The sequence below is a fragment of the Lissotriton helveticus genome, chromosome 1_2 (assembly GCF_964261635.1).
Source record: "Lissotriton helveticus chromosome 1_2, aLisHel1.1, whole genome shotgun sequence".
NCBI classification, from domain to species: Eukaryota; Metazoa; Chordata; class Amphibia; order Caudata; family Salamandridae; genus Lissotriton; species Lissotriton helveticus.
This window is the reverse complement of record NC_136058.1, coordinates 148,092,756-148,119,693: the sequence shown is the minus strand read 5'-3', so window position 1 is coordinate 148,119,693 and position 26,938 is coordinate 148,092,756. Positions and strand designations below refer to the sequence as shown.

The window sequence follows — 26,938 nt, the reverse complement described above, 5'->3', positions numbered from 1 at the left end:
CCTGAATCTCAGGCCACTGCTCGAAAGGTTGAAAACAGATGTCAAACACTGGAAGACCCTCCCACTAACACTGTTGGGCAGAGCGGCACTATTCAAGATGTTGGCACTGCCCCGTTTCCTGTACGTCTTGGAAAATACACCGGCGATGGTCCCATCATCGTTTTTCAGACAAGTAGCAAGTCAACTGTCGGGCCTACTATGGGGAACCCAGCCAGCTAGGGTTGCACAGGTGAAAATGGTCAGGGACTGGTATAGTGGGGGAGTGGCACTCCCCAATCTGGAATTATATTACTGGGCGGCTCACCTCAAGGTGATCAACCAATGGCTGCATGCATCACAGGATGATCCGGCGTTTTTGGCAGACAGGAGACAGCTAGGTACTAACACCCTTCTGGCCCCACTCTACAACAAGAGACTGGTGACAGCACTGACTGGCCCGACTAGACACACAGCATTGCTATGGCATAAAGCGCAGATACGGCTGAAATGGGAGGGAGTGATTACACAGCTCACACCCTTGTGGGACTCTAAAGCCCTGGGTAATATACGACAAAGTAAAGGGTTCACCCAATGGGATAATATTGGGATATCCACTGTAGGTGATATGTGGACGAAGGATGGGGTGGTTCCATTTGAGACCCTGAGGAAACAATATGATCTGGGTATTACTGAAACATACCGTTACATACAGATTAGGCATGCGTTAATGAATGCAATCGCACCAGGAACCAGGGTCCCAGAATCTGCTCCGCTTGAAGACCGCCTACTCACAGACTTTATGGAAGCCAGCGCCACTTCTCTCACCTACTGCAAATTGATAAACAATCTACCTGACCCACTGCAGAAACTGAAAGAAAAATGGGAGGAGGACCTAGGGGGGATGGATGAGACAAACTGGAATGCAGCTATGGCGTCACCCAAAGAAGCTGGTATCTCCATGAGATTTCGGCTGGTGCAATTTAAAATATTACACCGGGTGTATTACACACGCACCACCCTAAATAAAATGCAGAGGGCAGATCACCCTTATTGCTTGAGGAACTGTGGGGCGGAGGGTACACTGTTTCATACATTGTGGTCCTGCCCCAGTGTGGCGACTATTGGAGGCGCATAACACGCACTATGGCCCAAACTCTACAACTGTCCATCACGCCTGATCCTAGAGTGTGTTTATTGAATGTGTGGGGTCCAACCAACCTGAAGTTGCACGGACGGCAGTGGGTGGTTATTGGAATGATGTTGGCGAAGCGAGATATAGAGCAAAAATGGGGGGCATCGGAAACACCAACCTTAGCGCAGTGGTGCAGGAACATGGATATGCTCATGGTGACAGAGAGGGCGGTCTATCAGCAGAGAGCTAACCCACGTAAATGGAATAAAATATGGACACCCTGGAACGCATATAGAGGAGATCTGTGTGAGCCACTGCCCGAAGAGGAAGAGTTCGATAGTTCAGGGGAGGAAGATGAGGTGGATATGACCAACTAGTGGGGGCAGGGACATACAGGGTAGGGAGTGCTCCGAGATTCCCGGGATCTTCCGCTATGTACGATGACTATGCAAACTGTGACATACAAAACTTTACTCGATATACTACCATGACTGAAAGTTTTAATGTGTATATTACTTACTGCTTTGATTCCAATCTATAACCATGAAAGTTGAATACAGTTAAACCGGTTGCATTAGCGGTTGGGAGTGGCTGAATGTTGACGCTACCCTGACGAATGTTTGCTCATACTGATCTATGTGTCCTGCAGCAACAATAAAAACAATTAAAAAAAAACAAAAAACTAATTTGGAGTACTAAAGATTGGGAAGTGCAGGGCACTGAAGCTATGCATTGTGTATGCCTAACACCATCTCAAATCTTATTTTTAAATGACACGGTACAACAAACTACTTGTTTTGGTTTGGCCACAGCCAAAAATCAAAATATTCCCTCCATTCAATTAATGCTCCATATAATACATGGCCAGCACACATTAACTACACAATTGAAGACTTAGCTGGCTTATTTCAAAGCGGCACACTTAAATCTTCCAATATTTACCCTTTGGGATGGTTAGTGTGGCCGACAACTTCAAATGCATATCAATTACTTTTTTTTTAATACTAGAAAAGGTTTTACATAAAGTAAAGTTACCACATATTCAGTGGGTAAATTATGTCAGCAATGGTTGGAACATTCCAGACTGTCTTCTGTGAAACAACACCTTTGTCATTTGTCAGGTGACATCAATTTGGCTGATTTTCCTTCAGGTCCAAAGTCCCCTCGAACAAAACGTTTTATGTATTCCGCATATAATGAATTTAGAAAGCTATCGCAGTTGAAATCTGCTATGCGTCTCCACCAGGTTGCCCAGACAAATTTAGAAAAGTTCTTGCAGTGATGGATAACAGCATTTTTACACTTTCTTCCTGTGTGTGTATATATATATATATATATATACTTTAGATAATATTGTATTATCTGTCATTGACATTGTCCAACATGAGGTTTCTGTTTTGTATCATGGTCAAAATGGTTATGTAATGCAGTTTGCTGGACATTGCAAAAACACTAAAAAATGGAAAAGTACCATGGGATTATTTGAATGCTTCTGCACTGTTTTTACTGTTCAATTTGACTTATTAACAGAAATTGATGTCCATGAAAGTTGTCACATGCACATTGTTACATAGTTAACAATCAGAACAGTTACCGTTCTCGGTAGCTGAGACTGATTCAGCGGTGTGGTTAATCCACAGAGTTATTTCACAGACTATCTCCCTTTTTCAGTTCACAGCGTGCATGAAGCATCAGCCCGTCTGGAGATATGAGCCCCTCGGCAATAATTATATTCACAAATGATGGTTGTTACCTTTCAGCTACAGATGTCAGCGCGTAGATAAGGAAGTCGGACATTTCCTAGTCTGTAAACAAGTCCATCTTTACGGAGCCTGTAACATTTCGGCCCCTAATCCGGCTTGTTTTTTATGAGGTATCCCTGCAATGGCTATGATTCCTGTATTAACTTTGCTTTCTAATGGTAGTAATCTTATTTTGAATAACCAAGACTGCTGCGGTTTTGAGAGCTGGCATTCCGTATATAGTAACCGTTTCTCAACAAGTTACAAGTTGCAGCAATGTCCTCTTTCCATCCCCGCATGGGATTGTAGATAGTTCTCTTTAGTCTTCCATTCCAACTTTGAAAAACGATTTTAACAAACTAAGCAGACTCAATGCTCTATTGTTCCAACAAGAAGTCACTCTCACATCAGCCCGAGAGACCTTCGAATTGCAGATGGCAAGAACCACAAGTGAAATACACTCCCTGCTAAACAAAAATCTCCCACTCCATTTTGGAGAATTAATAAACCAAATATTTAATGCATTTTATATGGAGGGTCTTTCTCACTTTTTTAAACTTGTGGTATCCAGACTATTTTTGAAGTAATTCTGGCCTTTATTCATTCTATTTTTTTCCAAGGCCTTCGGAGGGTTTCCCCTGGTGCGCCTGTTGATTTGTGGCGTGCTGGTTCTCCTATTATTACTTCGCAATGATGATCGACCTGTGGAGCTGCCAAACCCGGTCCAATTGCAACTGTACCGTAATCGAATGCGGCAGCTCTTTTGTTCTATGCCAGAGGAATCTTTTCCATCGACTACTGGCTGACCTTCTGTTATTCCTTCTCCACCTGGGTGCAAACTGTGTTCCACTGCCTCCAATTGGCCATGTCTGCGTATCCAATACCACACATGCTTCCCTGGTATACGATCTGTTAATGGCTCCGTTAAAGCCCCATGACCAGGTATGTGCTAGGGGTATGTTTTTGGTGTGCGATCCTCTACTTGGACCAACGGAAGACTTGAGAACCTGTGCTCTTGCGCAGCGCCTCACAGACCGCAGTTTCATCAAGGTTAACACATGATGCCCTAAGATGCTCCTGACAGCTTCTGGAAATGAGGAGCATGTCTGATCATTCGACCTGCTCAACTGGATGGCATACTTTATTGCAGTGGAAGGGACAGACAACATTCTGGAGTTCATGGCATTTCACTTTTCCTGCAACATTTTTGTCTGACGACTAGCCATGAATGGATAGCATTTTTTGAGCATCCAATAGGCAAGATTTTTGGGAAACATTATACCCTTGCAATGCGTCCCAAAAGATGTTGGGCTTCAAAATGACACCAATTGAATTACGCCTAAGACGCTTTGCTTCTGCTTACCTCAGATTTTTGTTTTTTGCAGAAAGCTAACGCCCTGGCCAAGAGGAGGGTGTCCCGTGGCCCATGGGGACATTGTAATTTTTTCACTAACTTAGCATAAGCACGTGGCAACTTGTCTGCTGCTCTGCACACGTTACTACACGTCTTGATTTTCTGCAATCATTTCAATGCCTACTTTCACCTGAGAACTCATCGCTGTGTTTGCTGTCTGCATGTTCCTGGGATTTTGAGTGAACATTATGTGCAAGGCCGAACAACAATGCCCCTTGTTGTTTTGTTCTGGCCAGACCTTAGCCTTAGACAAAACATACCGATGCAGCTGTTGTTTGGGCAGCGTACTTGAGTTTTTAGTGGGGTACATGAATAGGTGATACACACTTGAAGAGGCACCTTTCCAGGGAGACAAGTGAGACAACACCTATGACGTAGATCATCCATCTGTAGGATAAAGTATGGGGTCTGCTAACAAAGTTAAAAAAGGGTGACAGAGTGCACACCAGTTTGTTCACGTCATCAACTTTGTTCGCGTGCTAAGCCAAGGATCATGGTCTGCCCTAACCACGTGCCTGTGTAAAACAATAGAAAAATGGGGCTGCATCTCACCCCATTTCTGGACGCACTGCGGTGAAGTATGCATACCAATGATGCAGCAAGTTCATCCAGATTTGATCAAAATGTATTCAAGTTTCATCCAAAAAATATTTTCACGATTTCCAAGGTTTATCCATAGCCACATGAGGGACATCTCACATTTGTCACTGTAACCTTAAACACTGCAGAAATGCCAACAGGTCTTAATCAGTAGCTAGTAGTGTACGTAAGTAATCCTCATCAGTCAGCCCGATAATCCCAATGCATTTTGGGCCTTTACAGTGCCCTTCGTCAGGGGTATTCTACAATTTAAAAAACAATGTTTTAATACCAAGTATTCCGAGCCAATTATCCGTGTTAATACATGTTCAAAACAATGCGAGCCATTGCCTCACGGTTCATCCACGTCATTAACGTATTCCCGCTAATCGTAGCCAAAAACACCACCACTAAATTGATGCCCAAATCCAACTCCCTCATTTCTCTCACATTCAATTACACCTTTCAATGCCCTTGCAACGGTTCCCGCCCATGCAAGCCTTCTGCTAACAAAGTCCAGAGATCTTCTATCATGTAATAATACTTCTTCGCAATGGGAGGGAGGTTAGGCAATAGTCCTTTATCCATTGTCTTTCTATTATGACATCTCCCTTCATTATATATGGACTAGCTGCTATGCTGACAATATTTGTACTATGCATTTTTCTGCTTGTTGTGGCACGTATACTGCATGTTAGGGCACGTTAGTTAAAATAAATATTTTAAACGGTTTCGTGTCTCTATAGACCTTCTGTACTACTCCTGAGGCAGAAGCCGGGAGTTGCTATTTGGCACTTATTGTGATGTAACTTTTATATTCACGCTGTTACTTTTCTAATTAGCGCCGCTTTTCCTTGCACTTTCTGCAATACTCCTGAGGCGGAAGCCGGGAGTTGCTAGTCTGCTCTTGCTCAGATTTTAAAAGACTGTAATTCTTACACCCACTTTGTTACCTCTTAAACTTGCGCCGCATTTCGCTGCCTCTGTCCCCTTTCAGCCGATTAGGAGCTGAGTTGCATTTCTGGGACAAGGAGGCTGCCTGTAAGTTCAGCGGCCATCTTGGGGGAGGCAGGCTCGCTGGTTGGCGGACTAGGCCTGCTGGCGCGCGCTGTGACGCTATATCTCTAGACGGTCATGGCTTCGCGCAGCGGACGCGAGCAGCGGATGCGCCTCCTAAGCGCCGAAGGAGCGCCTAAGGAAAGCCCGTCTGCGCCCGTCAGCGTCCCAGAGGTGGCCGGGGGCGGTCGGGCGGGAGACTTGCCCACTCATTCCTTGGCTAAGGTGCTAAAATATGCATCAGCACAGCTTACTGCACTAAGGGGCAATATTAGAGGCTGCTATAAAAATTTTCCCAAGAGCCCTAAGGACAATAATTGCTGCCCCAGTTGCGGCTGCACTTTGACTAGTGGTTCTATTAAGGAGGCCTTGCCTGGGTTGGAGAACCATCTTAATCAGGATACGGTCGTAGGGAATCTTCAATCCAATGTTAACTGTTTACTTCTTAATACACGGTCATTAAGCAAACATGCTATTGATCTTTTTAATTTATTATCCGAGTCCAAGCTTGCATGTCTTTTTTTGACCGAGACCTGGCTCGGTGAGTTTTCGGGTCCAGATGTAGCTAATGCCCTCCCTCAGAACTATTTCATGTTAAGGAAGGATCGGGAAAGGGGCAAGTGTGGCGGTGTTGCACTGGTGGTTGACAAACGTTTGTCCTGTTCTATTGTCCCTAAGGAAGATATCCATGGGGTGGAGTCTTTGGGCTTCTGTTTGTCATTCTCGCCTCATCAATCTTGCGCCGGGCTGCTGGTTTATAGGCTCCCCGGTCCGACTGGTTCTTTCCATGTGGAGCTTCATACGGCTATTTCTTCTCTAAACATGAAGTTTAAGCATTGCTTGCTGTTGGGTGACTTTAACATCCGCATGGATGTGGCAGATGCTGCGGATACTATTAAGCTCCTGGATACCACTAATCCATTGGGATTGATTCCCTATCTCGTTACCCCCACCCATAACAAGGGCCACACCTTGGACCAAATTTTTTCCACCACTCCCATTGCCGTTGCCACACCTGTACCTGTGCTGTGGTCTGATCACTATTTGGTGAATTTTGATATTTTATGGGTATCCAGATTGGTAAACAGTGGCTCCAGTCGTCTGTCCCTGGCCTCGCGCGCTTTTCACCGCGTTTCATCCGACATGCTAGCACAGTCTTTGACATCACATCCTTGCCTGCCCACAGGCGATTTAGAAGCCGATTTAGTTCTTTTCCAGACTTGGCTCGCGCAGCGTCATGACTAGCTGGCACCTTTCTCGTCTGCCCGTAAAAACACTGCATGTGCATCGGCACCTTGGTTTACGCCCGCACTCAATGAAAGTCGAACGCTCTGTAAGAAGGCCGAGAGGGCTTGGCGCCGAAACTACGATGGTTTATTAAACGAAACTTATAGGGAGTGTACTAAGTTATATCACAAAGATATCATTTTGGAGAAAAAATGTTACTTTGCCAGAAGAATCGAAGCTGCTGCCAATACTAGCAAGGAAATCTTTGCGATAGTGAAGGAATTTACATCGCCCTCATCCAGAACAACCAAGTGTTCTCATTCTGAACCTTGGGTTATTCAACTGGCAGATTTTTTTGCCAGTAAAATCAAATACATCCAGGCGTCCTTCCTGCCGTCCGATTCGGTTGTGGTTCCTAATTCCATTGTTTTTTCACCTTCTTCCGTCCCTGAGCGGCCCTTGCTCTCGAATTTTCCGCCTCTTGCCCCACTGGCCTCGTTGGATCTTCTATCCAAATTAAAATCGGGGTCACCAATGGATCCCTGTCCTGCCAAATTTCTTGCTAAAATAGCACATGTTATTAATCCCATAATTAACCCGGTTCTAAATCAATCTCTTAGTACTGGAGTTGTCCCTCGTGCCTGGAAGCAGGCTCTTATTCTTCCTCTCCTGAAAAAACCTAACCTTGACCCCAGCATTCATGCTAATTATAGACCTATTTCTCTTCTCCCGGCATTTGCGTAGGTTGTGGAAAAACATGTCCACTCCTCCCTCTCGAATTTTTTAGAGACATATGATGTCCTCCATCCCACCCAGTCCGGGTTCCGTGCAAATATGAGCACGGAAACAGTGCTGCTGGAGGTCTCGTAATCTACAGAGGAGGTCTTGGATGCCTGAGGAAAGGCGATGCTGGTGATGCTGGATCTTTCGGCGGCTTTTGATACCGTCCCCCACAACAGTCTCCTTTCAAGACTCTATGAGATTGGTTAGAGGGGGGGGATGGCTTTTAGTTGGTTCGAGTCTTTTCTATCTGACCGCCAACAAACAATCTAGGCCTCTCCATTTTCAGCTTCAGTGCCGCCACTGGAGGTGGGAGTTCCTCAGGGATCGGTCCTGAGCCCCACTCTTTTTAATATCTATATGTCCCCTCTAGCGGCACTGGCGGAATCCTATGGTGCCCGGATTGTATCATACGCCAGCGACACACAGCTTCTTTTCACATGTGAACAGAAGGCTGATTTTAATGGAGAGAGTATTAAGAGCTGTTTAGGGGCCGTCTTTTCTTGGTTCCAACAAAATCATCTTAAATGTAACTCTGATAAATCGGAGGTTCTTTTTTTTGGATGCCCCCGGACCCTTGTTGGAAGTCCTGGTGGCCTGTGGCTATGTTTCCTCCCTCCGCCGCCACCTCTGTGGCTAAGAATCTAGGATTAAAAGTGGACAAAGGACTTACTTTTAAATCCCAGATTCTGGGTTTAGTTGGGCAGTGTTTTGGTCTTCTAAAAATGCTGCGGAAATTTCTCCCACTTCTGTCCCTTGCCCACAGAAGGACCACGGTCCAGGCACTGATAGGTTCACGGTTGGACTATGCCTATGTGCTTTATTTGGGCCTACCAGAATATATTCTTTCTCGCCTTCAAACGGTCCAAAATTCCGCCGCGCGAGTGATCTTTGGCCTCAGCCGGAGGTCTAACACTGCAGTTTTTCTTAAATCTCTTCATTGGCTGCCTGTACGCAAACGTATTTCCTTTAAGACCTTAACCATGGCATTCAAGGACTTACATGGTACGGGCGCACGCTATCTTAGTAAAAGAATAGGCTTTTATCTTCCCTCTAGATCGCTACGTTCTGCATCGTTAGCTTTGGCCTCGGTTCCTGCAATTAGGCGAGCCCGTATCGGGGGTCGCTCCTTCAAACATTTGGCACCCCAACTCTGGAAGGAACTGCCTTTGTTTTTGCGGAAGACTGACAGCCTCCTTGTCTTTAGGAAGGAACTCAAAACTTGGCTGTTTGATCAATAATTTCATCTGGTTCTCCTGTTCTTTTGTCAGCTAGGTCTGATAGTGCCGGGACACTCTGCCCGAGTAGCTGAGCGCTTTATAAAACCCCTCGTAACATAACATATCAGATCTTATTGTGGACAAGAACAGGAGAGTGAGCGAAAGGGTGTGTCTTCTTACCGCGATTCCTGAGAGATCTGGGAGTGTTGTATTCTGAGTTGTCTAATCAATTGCTTCTCTGTGACTAAGTAGGAGAGCAAGTGAGACACTATAGCTAGTCGGTCCTGGGTTTGCGGGTACTAAGGTGGTAGGGAGACCCAGTCCCTATACTCCAAGGTCCCATATTCCTGCGTATAGTTCTGTATTTATGCAGAATCCTTGCAACACCGTGCATGCTCTCACTGACAGACAGTGGGTAAATAGTCAGCTACTGTCCCTGTTCTGGGTTTAGCACATAGAGCAGTAGATGAAGCGTATTGTCTTTTTTTAATCCAAAACTGTGACTGAATCTTTTTATCTGTGTCACTGAAGTGGAGACCTTAGCCCACTTGTGTACATTTCGGTGATCTATGCACCTTTCCAGTTACTACTTCTGACATCCTGTGTGTATGTCATGCATGTCTGTGCATCCTGAGTGGTACATGCATGGTGTATGTGTGAGTGAGTAAGCGCAATAGTGCCCCGTGGGATCAATTTTTAATACTCTAGGTCTCGCATTTAGATATAATAAAAATGAGGTAGTTCTTAATTTAATTTTTTGCCCTAACTACCACTGAATTGAAGGATGGGGACACAGGGACTTCATTGGAAATATGTGCTTTGCTTGGCAAGGAGCATCTGATTAGTTTACCTGAACATCGCCATTTGGTGAATGTAGGGTGAAGGGTGAGACTGCAGACTGTTGTGCAACATGAAGGGAACCTTAAGATGAGGCCTGCACTTTTGACCTTTCCCTGATTAATTACCTCAGTTGGTTGTGACGGCCAGGTGCAGAAACCTCACACCTCTTTGTGCCTCTGTTGTGGGTGCTTCCTCCTGGGGACTATTTGCTATGAGAAGCAGCCTGGAGAGGATTACATGAAAGGACATCCACCTCAAACCTGTTCTAAAGCTGACTTCAGTGGATACACATCTCCTGTATAATTTTGGTGGGTAAAAGTAGGCCTCTGTGCCTAATGTCTTGTTCCACTTCCAAGTCCTCTTGAGCCAAGGAATGGAGTGGTTCAGACAGGACTCAGTGGACAGCTTTCCAACCAGAGTTTGTCCTAAAGCACTTCAAAACCTGCCTTCATGCTAAGTGTGGGAAGGGGCCTCCCAGTCTTTCAGGCACAGTGTCTCTCCAGTAGGCACAGCTTGTCCAAGGTGTCTTTGGTGACACCCAAAAGAGGAGTTAAAAAGATATATGAACCTTAGTGTCTGTGGACCTGCAGTATTTTCACTTTGGTTTCTGGCAGGAACCACAAAGATTGTGCCCAAGATTGTTTAGGCCCTGTTGGGCTGTGATTTTCTGAATTTATTGGCCTGTGCATGGCTGCACCTACCCAGAGCAACCAGCCTATGTATGCTATGTCCTGCCAGAGTATCGGGCCTGTGTGTGACCGCATCTGCCCAGAGTGACCAGCTGTTCATCAATCCATTACAGTGTTATAGAGCGCAGCTTTTTGACCCCAGAGATCTCCAGGCTATGGGTGGATGTGCCAGCCTCATTCGGAGAGGTGGTGGTCGAACAGCCAATTCTGCCTTGGATGCTTCTGCTGACCAATGCAAGACTACATCTACCTAAATCATTATTAGGCAGAAAACGTGGTACCTATGACCTTTGCCAATGGCCCTGACTGCTGTGACTGCCATAGGAAGTCCGATTGGCACTACAACTCAGAAATGCCGACTTCAGACCTACTGTGCACACTGCCGCAATGTGGGCCCAGTGGATATACCAGGGTGGACAAACTAAGTTGCAGACTGACATGCCAGCAGCTCTTAGGAGAGAGGGTGTGAGTGCACAGAGCTGAGCAGGCTGGTCCTTGCATCCGTTCAATAGGGACTGAACTAACATGTGCAGTAGGACTAAAAACAGACTGAGCAGTAAAGCCTGAACACCGCATCTTCCAGAGTGATAACTGCTCCTGAGTCATAATCCCGGTAATATCTCTTCCCCCAGGGAGGGGGAACATCAGAGACCCTGGAATAATGAAGCTTGGTCAAGGGGAGGATCAGAGGAGATAGTAAATAAAGATGCAGAATTGCTTGTGTGCAATAGTTCCTTCTAGTGCGCCAAAATCATGAACACCATCCACTCCGGCTCACCTTCCGCCCCCTGCCCCCACCACGTCTTCAACAAAGCAAGCTCTGTCATCGCACCCCGACTCCGAAAGATCATCAACAGCTCCTTCGAGACCGCCACCTTCCCGGACAGCTGGAAACACGCAGAGATCAATGCCCTACTCAAGAAACCCAAGGGCAGAGGAGTTGGCCTAACGGCTGGGGTGCTCGATCTCGGACCTGGGGAACTGGGTTCGAGTCTCGGGAATGACGCTAAAAACATCCTGTGATTCAGAGCAAATCACTTAATCTCCCCGTGCCTAACAAAAATGAATGTATGTCTTCATGTAACGTAATTGGTGCTATGTAAAGCACTCCGATACCCGATTCGGGTCAAGTTCGCGCTATATAAAACTCAGCAAAAAAAAAGGCTGACCCTAATGACCTCAAGAACTTTCGACCTATTTCCCTGCTCCCGTTCCCGGCAAAAGTAATTGAGAAGACCACCAACAGACAACTGACCCACTTCCTGGAGAAGAACAACATCCTCGACTCCTCCCAATCAGGCTTCGGTAGCAAACACAGTACCGAAACTGCCCTCATCGCCGCCACCGACTACATCCGAACCCTACTGGACAATTTCAAAACCGCAGCCCTTATCCTCCTGGACCACTTGGCTGCCTTTGACACTGTCTGCCACCACATCCTTCGCACACGCCTCCACGACGCAGGGATCCGCGACAAAACCCTGTACTGGATCACCTCCATCCTTATTGGCAGAACTCAGAGTCCGCCTCCCCCCTTCCGATTCAAAGCCACCACGATCACCTGAGGCGTACCACAAGGAACATCTCTCAGCCCAACCCTTTTCAACATATACATGGCACCACTCGCCAACATCGACCAAGTGCATAACTTCAACGTCATCTCATACACCGACGACACCCAGCTAATCTTCTCCCTCACCAAAGACACGGCCACAGCAAAAGCCAACTTCCACAAGGGAATGAAGGCCGTCACAGAATGGATGAAGACCAGTCGTCTGAAACTGAACTCTGACAAGACGAAAGTCCTCATCCTCAGCTCCACACCCTTGGCAAGGGACGACTCCTGACGGCCGGCAACGCTGGGAGCTGCCCCAACATCCACCAACCACGCATGCAACCTAGGGTTCACCCTGGACTCAACGCTCTCCATGACCCAGCAAGTCAAAGCAGTCTCCTCCTGCTTCAACACCCTCCGCATGCTCCACAAGATCTACAGATGGATCCCCACAGAAACCAGAAGAACAGTCACCCAAGCCCTCTTCCGCAGCAGGCTGGACTACGGCAACACCCTCTATGTGGGATCCACGGCCAAACTCCAGACACGACTCCAACGCATACAAAACGGCTCTGCACGACTCCTCCTCGGAATTCCTCGTCACAGCCACATCACCACCCACCTGATAGACCTGCACTGGCTACCGGTCAACAAGAGGATCACCTTCATGCTCCTCACCCACGCTCACAAAGCACTTTACAATGCCGGCCCAGCATACCTCATCAAACGACACACCTTCTACAGCCTGAATCGCCAGCGCCTCTCCGCTGACCATGCCCTCAGCACCGTCCCACGCATCCGCCGAACGACCACTGGCGGCAGATCATTCTCCCACCTCACCGCAAAGACATGGAACACCCTCCCCGTACACCTGCATCAGACCCAGGACCTGTTGACCTTCAGGAGACTTCTCAAGACCCGGCTTTTTGATCAATAGCTGCCTCCTTCCCCTCCACCCAGCGCCTTCAGACCCACACTGGGGAGTAGCGCGCTTTACAAATGGATTGATTGATTGATTGAAAGGAGAAACACTGAGCTGGAAATCCATTTATTGTGTTGTAGGCTTTGAGTTCGGAGTTCGCCATCACTACCACTGAGAGTTATGTGGTGAAGGGTAGAACATGGCCCAGTTTGATAGAACTATTAGGATGGTCCCTGGTATAACAGAGACAAATGGCCAGAAGCCCCATGGGTTAAGTCCAAAAGCCCCTTGGGTTAAGCCCAATAGCCCCTTCCCGCTCTGTCCCCACAGAATGGAGTCTGACAACCTCACTTTGGTGCCTTGGTTCCAATCATGACTCAAAGTCCTGTGTTAAATACGCTCACTATTGGGGAGTGTGAAGCCAGGCAAGGTTAGTCTCCTTGTGTTTGCTTTGTTTGCCTTAAGTTGGCAGGGTATGCCCCGACATGGGTCCCTTGTTCACTTTGCCACTGGAATTAAGCTAGCCTGGCTGATGATGGGTGTTACCCAGAAACAGGTCCCAGGATGTTTTTTCCGGGTCAGGGAAGACCTGGCTTGGCAGTTCGGCTGGACTGTTCCCATGAGGCACAGGGTCACGACTGATTTGCATATAGCGGGGTCTGAACTGAGGTGGCGAAGTGAGCTAAAGAATGACGATGGATTCAGCCCAGGTCGGTGACTGGGGGCGAGTGTCTGAAAAGTTTCAGAGCTCCGTCCATCATCAAAGACAGTGTTTGCCATCATTTCAATCGCCATCCTAAGGTAACTCAAGACTAAAAATCAACAGCACCCCAAGGAGCATCCATGTATAATTTCACTAAGTCAAAAGCATTGAAATATGCAATTTATCATAACAACAAAAACTAAATTTCAAACAGGTTTCTTTCAGCAATGAATCCAATTCTTTTTAATTGCTTCAGTTATGTTCGATGAGACAATATCCATAATATAGATATTTCATACGATCTTCACGAAAAAGGTTACTTGGCTTTATACACCATTGATCGACTACAGCCTACGCGTTTCGTCCCATCCGGGACATCATCAGGGCTGTAAAGACAAAAAACACACTGTCACCAAATTGCCAAGAAGCAAAACCAATCTACATCCCTTTTATATTTTAATCACCATCTAGCATCCTGCCTATATACCATTCTAAAAAACTATATTTATAAATTAGGGCCAGTCTGCCTATATGCCTTTCTAATAGTATAATCCTGCCTATATCACATTCTATATTCATTGTTTAACAGAAAAGTAGAACCCAAAAACATCAAAATGAATACACAATCGTTAATTAATTCATCACACTAATTAAAAATGACTTATTATTTAACTCTTAATGAGTCTCACCTTAAACTCAATGTGGATGTTAACACTATAACAATCCCAATACACGGCAAATTCTCTTGTTGGCTCCTAAAAGTGCACACAATTCAGCAATATCTATAATATTACACCTTGAGAAAAGACAAAAAAGAAAATATAAGATTAGATATCAAGGCACTAATGCCCCTAAGCTAACTCAAAAACCTGCTTGATTAGACTCACCTAATATTCTCAGTAAGCGCCCAGTAGTACATCAATAACTCCCAAGTTCATCCAAATGCTTTTTTCTTTTTTTTTAAGCTTTACTTCCAGTCGTAAAAAACTAGTCCTAATATTTGGGAGACAAATTCCTAATTATTCCCCTCATTTCACATTTTGTGACTAATCAATCAATCCTTTTTAAAAAAAGAGAAGCTCACCTTATCTGGATTATTAAGGAAGTACCTTCATCGTCTGAGTGTGTTTAACTCAAGACTAAGTCTGTATGCAAGCACAAATTGATATGTGGCATTTAACTGGGTCCCCCTGTTCCCACTTCAGGGAGAAGTAACGCAGTCTGCAGTTGAAAGTTCCAACTGTGGCAGCATCATCCAATTCAGACAGGATTCCATGGTTGGAGCCAGTGTGCCCGAATTTTCCAGGCCATCTTTGGGTTTTTAATGAGTTGATCCTGCAGCAGTTTTGAATGGTTCTGGGTTCCTCTGGCATATCTTTTGGTCTCAAGACTCTTTGACCTACATTGAACTTCCACCAGCAAGCCACCTCCTGTGCCACATGACCATACTCTACTTTAGTCCTGGTCCCTGCTTCAGCCATGTAACATCTCTGCCTTGGCTAGTGATGCACCAGTTTGGGACTCTGTCCCAGTTCCTATATCTTATCCAGAGCAGACTTCGCAAGATCTCAGCCTGTCATGCTATATGATAACTCAAATCAAACCTGTGGCTTGGGAGGATTCTCCTGCTGTTCCCTTGCCTCGATGCTAGTGATGTTGGTGGTTGGAAGACACTTTGCTATAGTCCAAGGTTCAAACATGTTCCCCACAATGAGGCTGGTGCTGAGGGAGTTCATCTTCTTAGTCCTGGGTTGGGCTCGAACTGTTTAGTATACCGACTTGCTGATTCCAAACATCTGTCCTCCACTTTGACTACCACTTTAGAAGAACCTGCTGTCTCAACAGAAAGGAGGAGTTCTGCACCTTAACCTCCAATCTACACCTCCATGCATGGAGATTTAACCAGATCAACTGATTGGCTTTGACTTCCACCAGTGATGGTGGATCTGCTTTTTTATTTTAATTTTTATTTGCTGCTCGTTGACCATCGACAAAGTACATCTACTTGAGGTGCTCATCTATGTTGAGAGGACAGATAAGTTGATCCTCTTTGAGCCAAGCTGTCCGATTTGTTTGTCTTTTCTCTAGCCCAGCAAGAGTGGAGGTGGGTGAGCCAAGGAAAGCTTGAGTCAGGCTCAAGCGTGATGTTTGGCCCTGGATCAGCTTGAGGTCCTCTTAGAACCTCTGTCCCAAACTGTGCCGAGCTTTCACTAGAGGCGATGTGGCCTACACTTGCAAAACATGTAACATGGGAACTGGGCTTGAATCCCGGCCTCCGCTTTGTATCTTGTGATTTCCGGTAAATCTTCCTCTATCAAAAAAAAAAAGATGTACCATAAACTGTGTCTGTAGTCAAGCGCTCCTATGTCCCTAGACAAGGTTCGAGCTATGTAAAATTGCCAAGAAACAAATGTGCATTCTTCGTGTCACCTACACTCTCATCTAATCTTCCAAGAATCAAGGGAAAGCATTCATCTTTGGTGTTAGAAAGAGATATCCATCTAGTGGCTTATTCTCAGCATAAAACTGGAAATCCCAGCTTCCAGGTTAGACCAAATTGTGTGATTTTAGGTAAATACTTTCTTTCACCAAGCTTCCTTTTTTTGTTGCATAAGAAAGCATGTTCAAATACATGAGTTCAGGAAGTGCTGTACAAAGTCATGCCTTGTGTTTAATATCCTATAATTTGCTCCATCTATTATAAGAACCTAGGCCACTTATAACAAATGACTTGCTTCTTTTTCACTAATGCATTGTCATCAAGGTGGAGGTGGCAATGTTTCTCTGTTTATGTCTAAAAACTCTTGCTTCTAATAAGTACTTCTCAAGCAATCTGAAGTACTAACATGAAACGTATGAATTATGCAAACACCTTATTATATTTTAACATGATGTTTATTGCATGATTTACATGATAAATATTTTAACACTCGACTCGTTCACGTGCTCCTAGAGCCAAGTCAAATCCTTGACTTGGATCTGGCTTGGCTCTCTCTGTTAAATTGTTGGCTCGCCCACCTCTAAGTTAATTAAAGGCTACTCATCGGACCATTCTGCCTTTCTTTTTTGCCTGATAAGCCTTCTTTATTCGAGTCATCCTTTATAACGCGTTCCTTAAAAGGGCTTTGGATATAGGTCTCTCCCCTGGCTCCTTTTATCATGCTGCAGTGGTATCATAATTTTGTCTTTTACCTTTTTGATATGTGTGCCATTTGAGCCTATGTCAGTTGTACCCTGAAACCTCTGACCATCAAGATGATTTTTTTCATCATCGTCCCTTCCTTCCATCGCATCAAGTGTTGTATGTTCCATTGCTGTCTAAAGACATTTCCTACCGACAGGTTGATGCTTTGGACTCTCCTTCTGAAAGTAATGTTTCCTTCTCATGCTGGGGGCACCAAGTATGCTCCCCATGTTCTGCTCTTCAATACATCCCTCTAAGTAGGAGGAAAGGCGACACGGATTGGATCCTAGACTGGCCATTAGTTTATGCATTGATATGAGTAAGATGCACTGGGTAGATGATCAACTTTGCCTGAATTACTGGTTAAAAAAAAAGGAAATTCCGCACAGAAACTGACCATATTGAGGTGGATTGTTCTTTGCATTAAACTGTGTTGAGCCCAAAATATTCTCCTGTGGCCCTTAAAACTCATTCCATCAAGGCAAAGGCTGCCACTTTGGCCCTGGCTAAAGTGGTTCCGGTGCTGCTGCAAGGACGTCTGTCCTTTCCAGGTACCATGGATCGTTAGGTCCACAAGGAGGGTCATTTTGCCTGCTTGGTCCTGCAGTACTTCCTGGTGAAAAGACTGTTCTTTTGACCCTCCAAACTTAGGGGTAGGGGTTACTGATTTGATATTGGTTCAAAAGGCGAGGAATCTGCAGTTAGCAGCATCGATCAGAAGAAGAAGTTAATTATATTCAGTAACACTCTTTCTGGTGGATGCTCTATCTAACCACCGATCTCTCACTGTCCACCCACCTTCCTTTTATGTGGAGGGTATCTCTTGTAAGTTATAAGGTCCCAAGTTAGACTTTGCACACTGTCAGCATCCTAATTTGTCAGTTGCTCTCCATCTGAGGGCAGATAATCTATCTGTTGATACACTGTCGGTGTGCTGTGGGTACACCTATATGCAAATGTGTGTCTACGCATCTGGAGGTGGGAAACCGTTGCCATGAAGTTAAATAGTGCCATCTGCTTGTAGCTAGGAATTATTGCAGAAAGTGTTCTGGATTTGGACTGGTGCTTGAGGGATTTAAAGGGGGAAGAATCGGTGGCTGCATAAAGTATTTACCAGAGAGAGCCACCAAAGATAAGTTGTTCTTCTATGACAAAATTGGACCCCTTGTATTGTTAATTTACTGCAGTCTTCTCCATAGCCAGTATTTTAACGTCTACAGCCTCTATTCTAGAAACTTGGTGTTCCGGTGCATCTAACATTTGTCAGGAATGTAAAATGTTAGCATTCTAGTTGTTCATTAGAACTGTGTGGTGAAGCTGCAGGCGGACAATGGGGAACCAACAGACAGGACTGCTTCTACTTTTGGTATGGATTTTAAACAGCATGTCAAACTCTTTTTTTTTTCTCACATGAATGAGGAACATATTTGTGTATTCATAGAACGTACCCACATTTTCACTTCTGGACCACTAACCACAAAATTGTGAAAGAGAATCCGATTTCTCTCAAAGATGTCTCCTCAAACCTCAGCAGAGGATCACTATATTTCATTGGTTTAATCACCTTAGAGCTTACCACAATTTGTACAATTAGAACAACTCAACTAATGAATGATTTATATTTTGACAAAAATATTTTATCAGCAGTCCAGTATGCTTTATTTTGTGACCATCAATACAGCCATTCACTGCAATATATTTCAAAAGGACAAACATGGTGAAGCCTGATCACCCAAAAAAATCTAATAAATATGCTGATCATAAACTGCCACCAAAAGCCAAAAGAATTCCATGAAAACCACACAATCGAACGAAACCCCCACCACCCAGGTCATTATTGACTAGGGTGGAATAGTCGAACTCCTTCCGACTGGATAACGATGATGCTTCCAGAGAATTGTTGTAACATATTTTGACCGTACTAAGACAAAAGCCTACATTTCGATTTCCTCTGACCTAAACTTCAGGTTTCTTGTCGCTTTTGGTTTAGTGTTTCGAGGGAAGGCATGCTTTGTTCTGGCTTAGCTCCGTGGCTTGACGGGCATCTCCCTCTGCTGCACTACGCAAGGGTTATCAATTTCTAAAGGGGACCAATGCTCATTTTCCCAGAGATAAATCTGAGACTATTTCTTTCACCAGACCAGCCTCAATTAAGTAGGCATGTCGCTTGGGCATGCCCGTCCTAACACATGTTTAATACCAAAATAAACATCAAGCATCAAAATAAGTAATGGTAAAATGCCAAATCGGTGAACAAGAGCTTCACCTTCTAGACACATGGAGACTGTGGTGCTAAAATCCATACATTTTGGTGCTACATTTATACACTTTGCCAATGCAAATAAATGGAAGCAGAAACACTTGACAGACAAAAATCTACAGAGAGACTCTAATGAGCAGGTACCAGGCACTTCTTAAGGGAAGAATGCTAGAAGACCTTGGAAGACTGTTCCAAGTTTCTCTAATGAAGGCTAATTCTACTATCTTCTCCATGAATCATTAATTTTGCCAATTTCCGAACGAGGCTGTGCTTACTAGGACAGTCGAGCTAAAATGTGCAATGTGTAATAACAGGATAACAAAATGGCAGTGTTAATAAAATAGATGAAAATGTGCAATCATGTTAAGCTTTAGTGAGCTTCAACAATGTAAAAAGGAAATTTAAAAAATGAGTATCTTATCGATTATTAACGCATATATGTAGAATTTCATTCTCAGTGGCTCTAACAATACTTCATGCTGGGACACCTTTGCCGGGTAATTGTGTATGCCCAGTAAGTAGCTATCATCATTATAATGCAATTCTATTGTAGATACACATTTGAGCCTCCGTATTCTTCCTAACCTGCTTACTTGAAACATAGTCTCAATTGTTATACCACAGCCTTGACATTTTTATTCTTGGCAATCTTCTCCCAGGTGTTTAGAATGTGAAGATGCTGGTAAATAATGGCCATCTGCCAATGCCATTCGAGTATACAGATACCTTTGTTGTGTCAATGCCCACCCCAACTCTGGGTCAGTTCTGAATGATGGGTTGCACTATTTGTGTAACAGATGCATTCTTTATTGACCTTTGACTGGCATACATTTTTATGTTGTGATTCATAGAATCGTAACAGTCATCCTACTACAGGATTCTCTGAAAACCAACATTTTAAATAAAAAGATTTGCATTTTGCTGTTCTTCAGAAAATGTGAGCTGCTACAGCAAGTGGATGACGATGATATGCTCTACCATGTGATCACTCCCGCCCTCAGCAAGGACAACAAACTCACCGACTTTATTATTTTGGCATCAAGAAGAACTCCCTGTGATGTTGGGTAAGTACACTGAAAGGATTAGCCGATGTTGTGGAAGATACCTTGGTGTGGCAATTGAGTACATATTGTGAGTTTACATAAATCATTCACTTACCTGAAAAAATGCATGGAAAATGCAGTGTTTTTTGCACACAGCTTTGTGCAGGTGCATCAAAAGTAATTCATTGAGTCTTGTTTGTCACCTCCAGGTGATTAAGCTTCCTTCTAGATGTATCTGATATGCTTAATATATTGGCTTTTCATGTTTGCAATGCATGCTTATAGATTTGTCACTCATCAGATGTATTATCTGTTAAACTGTTACCCGTATTGTGATACTTTATAGTTCTTTGAAGTTCAACCAGTATTCCCTCCGTTTTTAGGTCTCGCTGAGCCAGCGCATGCGCTGCTTGCAAGAAATTTAGTGAGTGGCTTTTGAAAGTGCTACCACAGGCTTTTCCTGGCCTCAAGCTTGCGTGAGCGTGCTCGCGAGCAGCCGCCATGTGGGTTTCTGTCAAGGCTCATTAAGCCTTGCGTGCCTCTCTGTGCTTCAATTCGCTCCCCCACGCACGCTCGTTCTTTTATGGATTCATTTCACAGGGAAGCAACTAAATGAAAGAAGGAAAGAGATGTTGTGAACCGTTTCGTCAAGTCACGGTTTTCAGTAAGTGAGGAGCAAGTCGATTGTGCGGTAGTACAGCTTTATACTCACGTACTAAAGGAGCTAGACTAAACTATAGGCCGACCCAAAAACATTGAATATTATTGAATGCTTTGGTGCATGCTTCAGACAGACCGTGGAAGTTCAGATTGTCACATGCATTTAGGTCACTAGGTCACTACTGCTCCAAGGCTGTTTGATTGGTATATTCAACTTCACAAGAAGCTCACAAAAGGCAGTGGGCGGGTCACACTTACATGACTATTCCAAAACCAGATATTTTCATTAAAAAGACACTGACATTGATATATGTGTAATATGTATGTCAAAGAGTGCAGTATACTGACCTGGGCGTAAATATTTAGCAATGTGGATCAGGGAGGTGCGCTGGAAACACGAGGTGTGATCTTGAGCCCGTAATACGAAACTTGGCAAGGCCAACTTTGCCTTTTGTCTTTCGGAGTCCAAATATTGAGTACTGTTAATGTGAATGCAGAAAGCATCTGTTGTTTACAGAGCGTCGAATTACAGCCAGAAGCGCTATAAAATGACATATCAGATATTTTATAAACATATCGATGCAAAGTTTGTGTGTACAGTTCTTTACATACTTGGTGTGACACAGAACAAAGCAGACACTCCAATGGATGGATTTTACTTTTCTTAGATATTTGAATGTCTGACGTGCAAATGTTTTAAATATATACATGCAAACACACATATGTGTGACTATATAAGCAATTTTTGAACATACATAATATGTTTATTTAAGCAAGAAGACTGACCACTGTATGCTGTGATAAACTGTAATACTTTATGGGCTTCCCATTGCTTACAATCCATTTTTCAGACGTGTAGAATCTTTCTAATGAAATATGGGTCTAAAACGGGAAACATCGCTTACAACGCGGTGTTTACACCGCACAACCTTTAACACGCAGCCATTACAATGCAAGTCATTACTATGACTTGTGCTGGGTGGCGCTCTTGGTTAAGGAATAGTGTGATTTTCTATTCCAACACCTTCCCTACTATTACTCGGGCTGAAGTTGGAATAGAAAATCATATTAATCCTCAATCCAGCGCCCTCCAACGCAAGTTGTTGTAACGACCACGATGTAAAGTACCAGCATCAAAATGATCGTGTTGTACTGTCATACATCCGTCTAAAACCAGTGTAAATGTGTAATACACACACACAAACACACTCTCTCTCTAACACACCTACGATCGCCTGTTGTATTAACAACCTTTGTTTTTAATGGCCATAAGTCACAGTCAATATGTGAAAATGAAATTTTTCCTACGTTTAAGGATTACCTTATTCTTGCAAATTGTATATTCCAGGGTGTGGAAAGTGTAGAAAACATTTTGCATGTAATATAAAAAAAGTATAGCATGGTTCGACGATGCCATTTTTGCCGGTTACTGACATTTACAATTTTCGTATCTCCAGAAGCCTCCAGGGTGTTGCAGATCTAAACAAGCATTGACATAGCCAATAGGTCTCGCCTTTGGGACCTTATAAGTGTTTAGCCATGCAACAGTTGATGTTGTTGCATCAAATATATTGTGCTGTATAACTAAATACTTATGAGGTCCCAAAGGCAAGACCTATTGGCTATGCCAATGCTTGTTTTATGTGCATTGGCCATTGTATTGCATGTTTATTCATGCATAACCGTGAGCATTCTTAACAAAATCCCCCTTTTCTGGATAGGTAGGCTCTTTGCAAGTTGAGAAATATTTGGTTCTGTACAGGTGTTTACGAAATTACCAATTAGGCTCTGGCAAATGTTTTTAAAAATGACTTACAAATAATGTGCGGTCTCGCCATGAAGATTTAATGTTAATCTGGCCCTCAAATTTCGTACTCCAGTTTAGGTGCGACATGTAATAGATATGATCTTTTTAGGAAGCCTCATGTGACTGTGATTCCACCTGTTTAATGTAAATATAAGGACCCCCCTGTTACTAATAAACGTTCTTAGGACACGGAAAATACAATCATTCATAAAGAGTTCCTAGGCAGCTACTTGGTCATAAACATGGGAGACCATCAACCCACAATGAGAACACTAGACTCCCGAAATATCGTTTGCGGATTCACTCACTCATTGAGGCACTTACCCCACGGGCATTACCATATGTTGGTACCAATTTGAAGACTCTCCTGTTTCGTCTTGTATAAACAAGATTTTACCGAGTATAAATCGAACAAGACTGTTCTCTTACGGTATTCCAACTACGACGTGACATAAAGATGCATACTAAAGTCTGTTGATCATGTCCCAGTGTTTGCTGTTATCCCATTGGACCAGACATCTATAAACATCTATTCTGTTGGGTCATTAATCTCATCAATAAGACATTCGCTTTCCTGGCACGGTTGGACGCCCTCAAGCATTTTGCTTGGAAGTATATTTACCCTGACCTAACTTTCAATGTGGTTTTCCTGTTGAAGGCGATAAGTTCGCAGAAACGCACGTCGATACATTGAAGAACCCACATTGCATTGACCAGTATTGTGTTCCTCCATTCTACTAATTGTATTGTTTTTATGTCTTTTGTGATATGTCTGTACATATTGTGATGATGCATTCTTTTCCCATTAAGACACCCAATGCTTTATCATGTTTATTGTGACATAGTTCCCCAATATTTTTTTTTCAGATATTGTGTTTCATTGTTCTGTTACTTTATGTTCAGTGGTGATTGAAATTGGAGGAAGCATAAATGATTTGCAAAGTGCGGGCTTAAGAAACACCATTTTTATTCCTCCTGGTAGTGCGGCAAATATAATCAATATATAAATGCAGATAAATGCCAGTCATTTCCACGGCTGAAAGGAAATCGAAGAGAATTAAGATAATAGTTTAAAATAGTATGTGATTTAATTTCATGATTGTCGTTTCTGCAATAAAGTTAAAGTATATATTTTTGTTATTAAAATGACAAGCCTATGAATCCCATTGTTCAAAGAATTGGATAAACTGCCAAACACCACTTAAAACAATATTTTTTAAAGGTCTTAAGCTTGATTTGTCACTTACTGATGCATTGTCGGTGGCCGAAGTCAAACTTGTGTGCCAAAATCATTCTCAACCAACATGTCGTTAAACATTAATAAGCTATTCCGGTCCAAGTCTATACTCCACAGAACTGTTAAAACATAATTTTAACTTGGGTTGAACTGGCGATTTGCTATACTAACCACATTTTAGATAAAACCATGATCCAGAGTATCTGATCTCCACAAGTGAGTCCCACAATTATGTCTTCACTGCCACACCCTAATGAAAGATCTGTTCTTGGCCTGCCAGAAGGGATGCCTCAGGTGGCTGCACTATGTTGTGAAGTAGGACAGCTCTACACCGTAGTAAACACTTAAAGCCCGATTCACAAAGATCCTCTGCATTCCTGGTGGAGGCCTCCGCATTTGTGGGGGAGTCATCACACTCTGTGAAATCTGCACAATGAGAAATCTCCCCCGGAGACTCCCCCACGACTGTTGGGCCTCCTCAATGAGTGCGGAGGCCCTTTGTAAATCAGGCCCTTAGAGGTTTATTAGTTCGAGGACCGTACGGCTGCGCTTGCGCAGTCGTCGGTGAGAGATTTAATGTTTTTAGGTATGGGGCCTCTCTCCTCCGTTGGCTGGCTTCCTAAACGGAGGCCAGCCATTGGAGGAGAGGGGCGTCACTCCAATCAAGCCCCGTCTCCTCCGGATTCGCGGGCGTGTTTTTGGCGTTCTTTCGCCCTGTGACGTCATCCGTCACTCAGAACGCAAAAAAACACACCCCCGATTCCGAAATTTTCGGAGTTGCGGCTGCCATTTTTTTGTTGTTGTTGTTGTTGCCAGCGTTTGTGTTCCTGCTTGTTTAAAGTCCTAGCCTTTATTTCCCTTGACAGGCAGGCAGTTAGTTTTCGAGACTGAAAACGTTGTACGTTATAACTACATTAAACCTGCGCCTCGCCTCCAATAACTACGGCATGAGATTATGGTACCGCTGAGCTTTAAACCAATCAAGCAAAAGAAAGAGTCATCTACTACTGGTATATGACCTTGCATTGGGTGAGGACGGATGTCTTGCAGCGGATTGGGCAGGGAAGTTATTGTAACTTTCTCATTGGCAGTGGGACCCGTATGGCTGTACCACGCGCAGTGATTAGCTGAAACGATGATTGCCAGCTGTTCCTTGACTGAGATAGTGTCCAAGACCCTCGTGACTGTGGCATGTCCCACCTCCATGAGGGGGCGGGTTCCCTGACTTTAGAATGACTATTCCCCTTAAGAAAGTGTTTCCTGAGGAGGAGTTGAGACGCATTTCGATGCCCGCTATCACTAGTGTGAGTACCAAAATGGTAGTTGGCATGTAGGTTATTGTCCAAACCGACGTTGCTGAAACTGGACACCGAATCCGCCCCACTGCAGTGTCTGTGGCACCATCCGCTCAAGAGAGCCATCCGGACTGTAACAACGTCACGAGTAAGTCACTTCCTGTATCCCTCTCTACTCCCATTCTCTCTCGTACAGCAGTGGTACTCGTGTGAGGAGGACTTAGGCCGGCAGCCTTCTCCCGTTTGGTGTCTCCGACAACCCACCTTTGGCTCGCACTGTGGACACTACGAAGCCGGTGAGTCTGACATGCGAGTGTTCACCCTATGGAATTAAACACCGGTTGGTTTTGAAAACATTGCTACAAGAGGGTCTGTATATCACTTCTCACAACTGCTCTGAGGGCAAACTGTCATGATACTGTAACACTTTGTTATGAACGTACTTGGATCGTTGCCCCCATGGGGTAGTTATGTGTTGGTTACTTGAATTGAACTAGTTTGTCAAATTGACAGCAAGGGTTTGTTAAGTCTAGAAACAGAAGGCCGGTAGTGACATGGAGTGAGGTGGATAGGTTTCTCTATTCTTGTTTCTGCAGTTTGTATTTCGCTCAATACCAGACGAGTCTATGTTAGATAGAACAAAAGGACCAAGGCAGCAGACCAGGTCAAGCACTACGGATCATTTGGTTCCCAAGTAATAATGGTGCAAACTCTTCCAACATCCGCTGCCGTAGGATGCGTAAATGATTAGAATATCAAGACAGAGTAGAAGGTGCACTCGAATAAAGTCAATATTAATAATGATTTTTTTATATAAATTCTTTTTTATTAAAAAAAAATTCAAGCGGCATAGGCACAGCCAACGCGTTTCGTTCCTCAGTTAGTGCCTTTTGGGTTATTTATGTTTAATGTTTTTGCTTTGGATTTGTCTTTAATATTTATGTTTTAATTTTGGTTATGTTGAGTGAATATTTATGTACATATATGTTTGTAATTTTTACAGCCCTGACGAAGTTCTCAAAGGCAAAAAGAGGAACGAAACGCGTTGGCTGTGCCTATGCTGCTTGAAAAAATTTTGAATAAAGAAGAATTTATATAAAAAAATCATTATTAATATTGACTTTATTCGAGTGCACCTTCTACTCTGTCTTGAGTCTATGTTAGATGTGTGCTTATGTAGGATTAAAATGTTGCAGGTGAGTTTCCGAGGGCCTACTGCATCCTTCATGATGTCAACCTCTGATTTGTGTTAAGAACTTGGTCAAGTGTTTTACTAATGTTTGTGCATTTCCAAAAGGATCTCTGAAATGGTGCATGGTATGCAGTTCAATCCTGGGCCGTGTGGGAGAACTGCACCCTAGTGTTACTGACCACAATGCGGTAGACATGGGCGTCTTCTTATAGGGAACTGTTTGGGGCATGTGGTAAAAGGGTTCTCAACCAGGGAGTGCTTGGGATGCTGGCGGAACATGAAGTTGATTACTGCCTGTCTCGGAATCTCCGGTTGTTCTGTCATATGGAACTGGCTGACATCTGTCCTAGAGAGTGGTAGACATTCACACAGTAACATCCCGCCCTGCCTTTGGACTTGAAGCAGAAGAATGCATCATTCTG

At 44.0% G+C, this 26,938-nt stretch overlaps 1 protein-coding gene across 3 annotated transcripts in view; it reads left to right on the top strand.

Annotated features, from left to right (window-relative positions):
- ACOT11 (acyl-CoA thioesterase 11) overlaps window positions 1-26,938 on the top strand; it is a 437,309-nt gene that overhangs the window by 344,480 nt on the left and 65,891 nt on the right. For all 3 annotated transcript variants that reach the window (XM_078670317.1, XM_078670310.1, XM_078670324.1), the window contains one exon: window positions 20,215-20,346. In XM_078670317.1, the coding sequence (XP_078526443.1) occupies window positions 20,215-20,346 (132 nt within the window). The remainder of the gene's footprint in view (window positions 1-20,214; window positions 20,347-26,938) is intronic.